We start from the raw sequence: 3,188 nt of genomic DNA, 5'->3' as shown, positions 1-3,188 counted from the left end.
TCTCATTTCTCGCCAAAATCGAATTTTTCTGAAGGATTCGGGACATTCCAAAGCTGCACGTCCCAACCGCAACGTCGTCCTAACGTCCCGTTGTGACTTCCAAACTTTCCAATGTCCAATTGGAGCTCAATTAAATAATCAAATTTTATTAAACGCAACTCGAGCGTTTTTCAAACTAACGGGCGGCTTGTTGGGGAAATTCGCATATTCGATCCGTGACTGATAATAATTCGAGTCACGTGCAAGTTCATTCAGCTCGTGACGACTTCAGTTGTCATTTAGATCGTGAGGGTCAATCTCTAGATCCGAGGGGTACGATCGTTTGGTATAGATTCAGGATCATTCGTCAATTTGTTTCGTGGTCCAGCGGAATCACCCGCGATCCACTACTATGACAGTGGCGAAATGACCCCTGGCTATCCTTGGATCGGCCAACAGTGGTTCAAAATATCACCTCGACGATCTCATGGTCGAAAATCAATTCACGATCGAATTTTCTCTGAGTCGCACGAATTTAAATCCCTAATTAGCCTTTCCCCAATGGTTAGTATCCCAGGAATGATGAGTTCCGGGCGAGAACTAACTATGAGTACATTCAGAAAACCAAATATTTCATAAATCCCAAATGGATAAAATTGAGGATGTCACAGTTTTTCCTATTTCAACGGAACTATTTGAAAAACTTTGGTTTGGTGAACTCGAAGTGAGGTCATTGGTGACAGAGCAAGAAATCTCAAGATTGTCTGATGCACGTATGAACAAATAGGTGTCCATGGTCTTATGCACTCCCAAAGTCAATTGAACTTCTGAAATTTTCGTATAGAAGATAATTTCACTTTTTTAGACGACAATTTGATGCTATAGTTCTCGTCAAATCAAAGATGGAAGGTCTAAAAAACAATAGGAAATGCCATTTAGTAGCTGTCCTGTCCATGGATATCGTTCAGAGTTGTTGTATTTTTGTCAAACCGTTCTGCATTTTTGTGTCAATTGACATAGAATATACAGTACAGCCTACATCACATGAGAAGCAACATCTCTGATATAACATAGATGACCCAAGCAAGAATGGGAAGAAAGGATAAGATAATTCATCTGCATAAAGGGCTCCAAGGATGATGGCGAGAGTGATCGAGATGACTATAACCCATCTCACCACCGTCTAAAAGGAGACATCCAAACGTCTCGTCTGCACTGATCCTGCACTGTTCTTTCACCATCAAACCGCCATTCTTGACCTTCTTCTTCTTCCCCTCCACCATCGCTAGAACACTTTGGAACACCGAAACTTCACATGGGATTCGCAGGACACCTGTCTGCTGAAACCCGAACGCCTCCTCGACCTCTCGCAGCAAGAACCCGAACGCCGGGTGGCCCAAGGAGTACATTGGGATGACAAACCTCTCGAGCTCTTCCCTGATGCAGACTGCAAGGTGGCCTTTCGGGACAACGTTGCCTTTGCCGCGGCTGTGCTTCTTATTGTTGGTGCCGTCATCGCTGTCTGATGATAGAGAAGAGATCGTTCTTTTGAGGAAGCTTATGCTCTTGTGAATGCCGCCGCGGTTTGGGCTCATGGTAGGGGCGGTTGTGACAATTCTCGACGAAATTGTGAAGTTCCTCCACTTCTTGAGGAGCCGCCGGAGTCGAACCACTTCGCTGATCTTGTTAGACTTTTTAGGGGACTCCATGGCTTCCTCAAGAAGAAGAAGAAGAGGAGGAGGAGGAGGAGAGATTACAATATGCCCTTACCTTAGCAACTGTGCCCTTGCTATTTATAGGAGTTGCGAATCTTGAAATTGAGAATGGCAGATCGTAAAAAGTAAGCATTCACACGATAGCTTCGTGTCTAGGGTCGCCATCCGACACAATTTACTGGGCCCTTTTCTAAGGCCCTTGCTATATATAGGAGTCGCGAATCTTGAAATTGAGAATGGCAGACCGTAAAAAGTAAGCATTCACACGATAGCTTCGTGTCTAGGGTCGCCATCCGACACAATTTCAATTTCGTTGACCAGCTCATGAAAAATTTTGTTTTGGAATTTGCTCCCAAACAAATGATACGTGCTCCTGTAGGCAAATACTTTTCTCAAATCAAAATCAACCATCCAAAATTGAATTGGAACAAATATTTGGTACACGCTTTGACACGGTGTGGAAAATTAAACTTTTTTTCCTAAGTCATATACGTACCAAAAACAAAAATCAACATCAGAAGTTCCACCATGGACTACTTCATAATGTAATGATAAACAAGACATTCACATAAGTATTTATTGTCCTATCATTTTTGTCTTTGTCTCAGTTTATTTATAAAAAAAATACCTAATAGTTAATCATTGAAACTCAATAAGAACTTTAGCAAGTATTGGTCGAAGAGACTAAATTCACTCATTTATTTACATGGACTAAAATCAACAATACAAGTATAAGGGTCGTTGGGAATAATATGCAGAGTTTCTAGATAATTTACTCCAATTATTACTAATCTACAGAAAGGAAAATATGTGTAGGTACATCTCAACACATGTATGAAACTTTTAATTCTTAACGTCATCCTCACTATGTCAGCAAGTTTAGTTGGCTAAGTTGACAGTATAACTTTTCTATGCTTTCTTTGTGGAAGAGGAAAAACATGTGGGGAGACAAAAATGGTGGGAAGAAATTTTTGGGCCCCCTTGTGACATTTTCATTGCATCATCCTTAGGCCCACAATTTTCCATATGATTCATTTGCACGATATGGCATGACACGCAATTAAACAGATTTTGATTTGACATGAATGGTTTGTGTCATAATATTATTAAAATCATGCCTCATGCCGGTTAATCCGCTTAACTTGTTTAGAGACAAATTGACATGTTAACTATCATTTATTTCAATACAAATCGAGACAGTTCGATATGTATATTAAACATGTCTTGTTTGGATTAGACATGTTTGTATTATTTCCTAGTTTCGACACGACACGAATGGTTAGTCCCTACTCATTGTTTGGTGGGTGACTTGTCATTTTCAAAACTCATTCTAATTTGTAATTTCATTTTCTCCCTCCATTCTTTCCTATGTCAGAAGGACACTTTCACTTTCTTTTTCCTCCTTTTCTTTTCCATCTTTACACTAGGAAAAAAGAATGGCTCAAATTAGGATCAGATCCGGTTGTCTTGGTTGTGGCGAATGAACTATAAAGT

The 3,188-nt window shown here is 40.3% G+C and overlaps 1 protein-coding gene across 1 annotated transcript; it reads right to left on the bottom strand.

The window, feature by feature from the left end:
* Window positions 1-884: 884 nt before the first annotated feature.
* On the bottom strand, window positions 885-1,818 carry LOC115686566 (uncharacterized). Its single transcript, XM_030611909.2, has one exon. It carries the CDS (start codon window positions 1,686-1,688, stop codon window positions 1,092-1,094), a length of 597 nt encoding a protein of 198 aa, XP_030467769.1. The 5' UTR covers window positions 1,689-1,818; the 3' UTR covers window positions 885-1,091.
* Window positions 1,819-3,188: the final 1,370 nt, after the last annotated feature.

The sequence above is a fragment of the Syzygium oleosum genome, unplaced genomic scaffold (genome assembly GCF_021117445.2).
Source record: "Syzygium oleosum isolate NSW1041296 unplaced genomic scaffold, Sole_v2.1 Sole_v2.16, whole genome shotgun sequence".
NCBI lineage: Eukaryota > Viridiplantae > Streptophyta > Magnoliopsida > Myrtales > Myrtaceae > Syzygium > Syzygium oleosum.
This window is presented reverse-complemented; position numbering and strand designations above follow the sequence as displayed.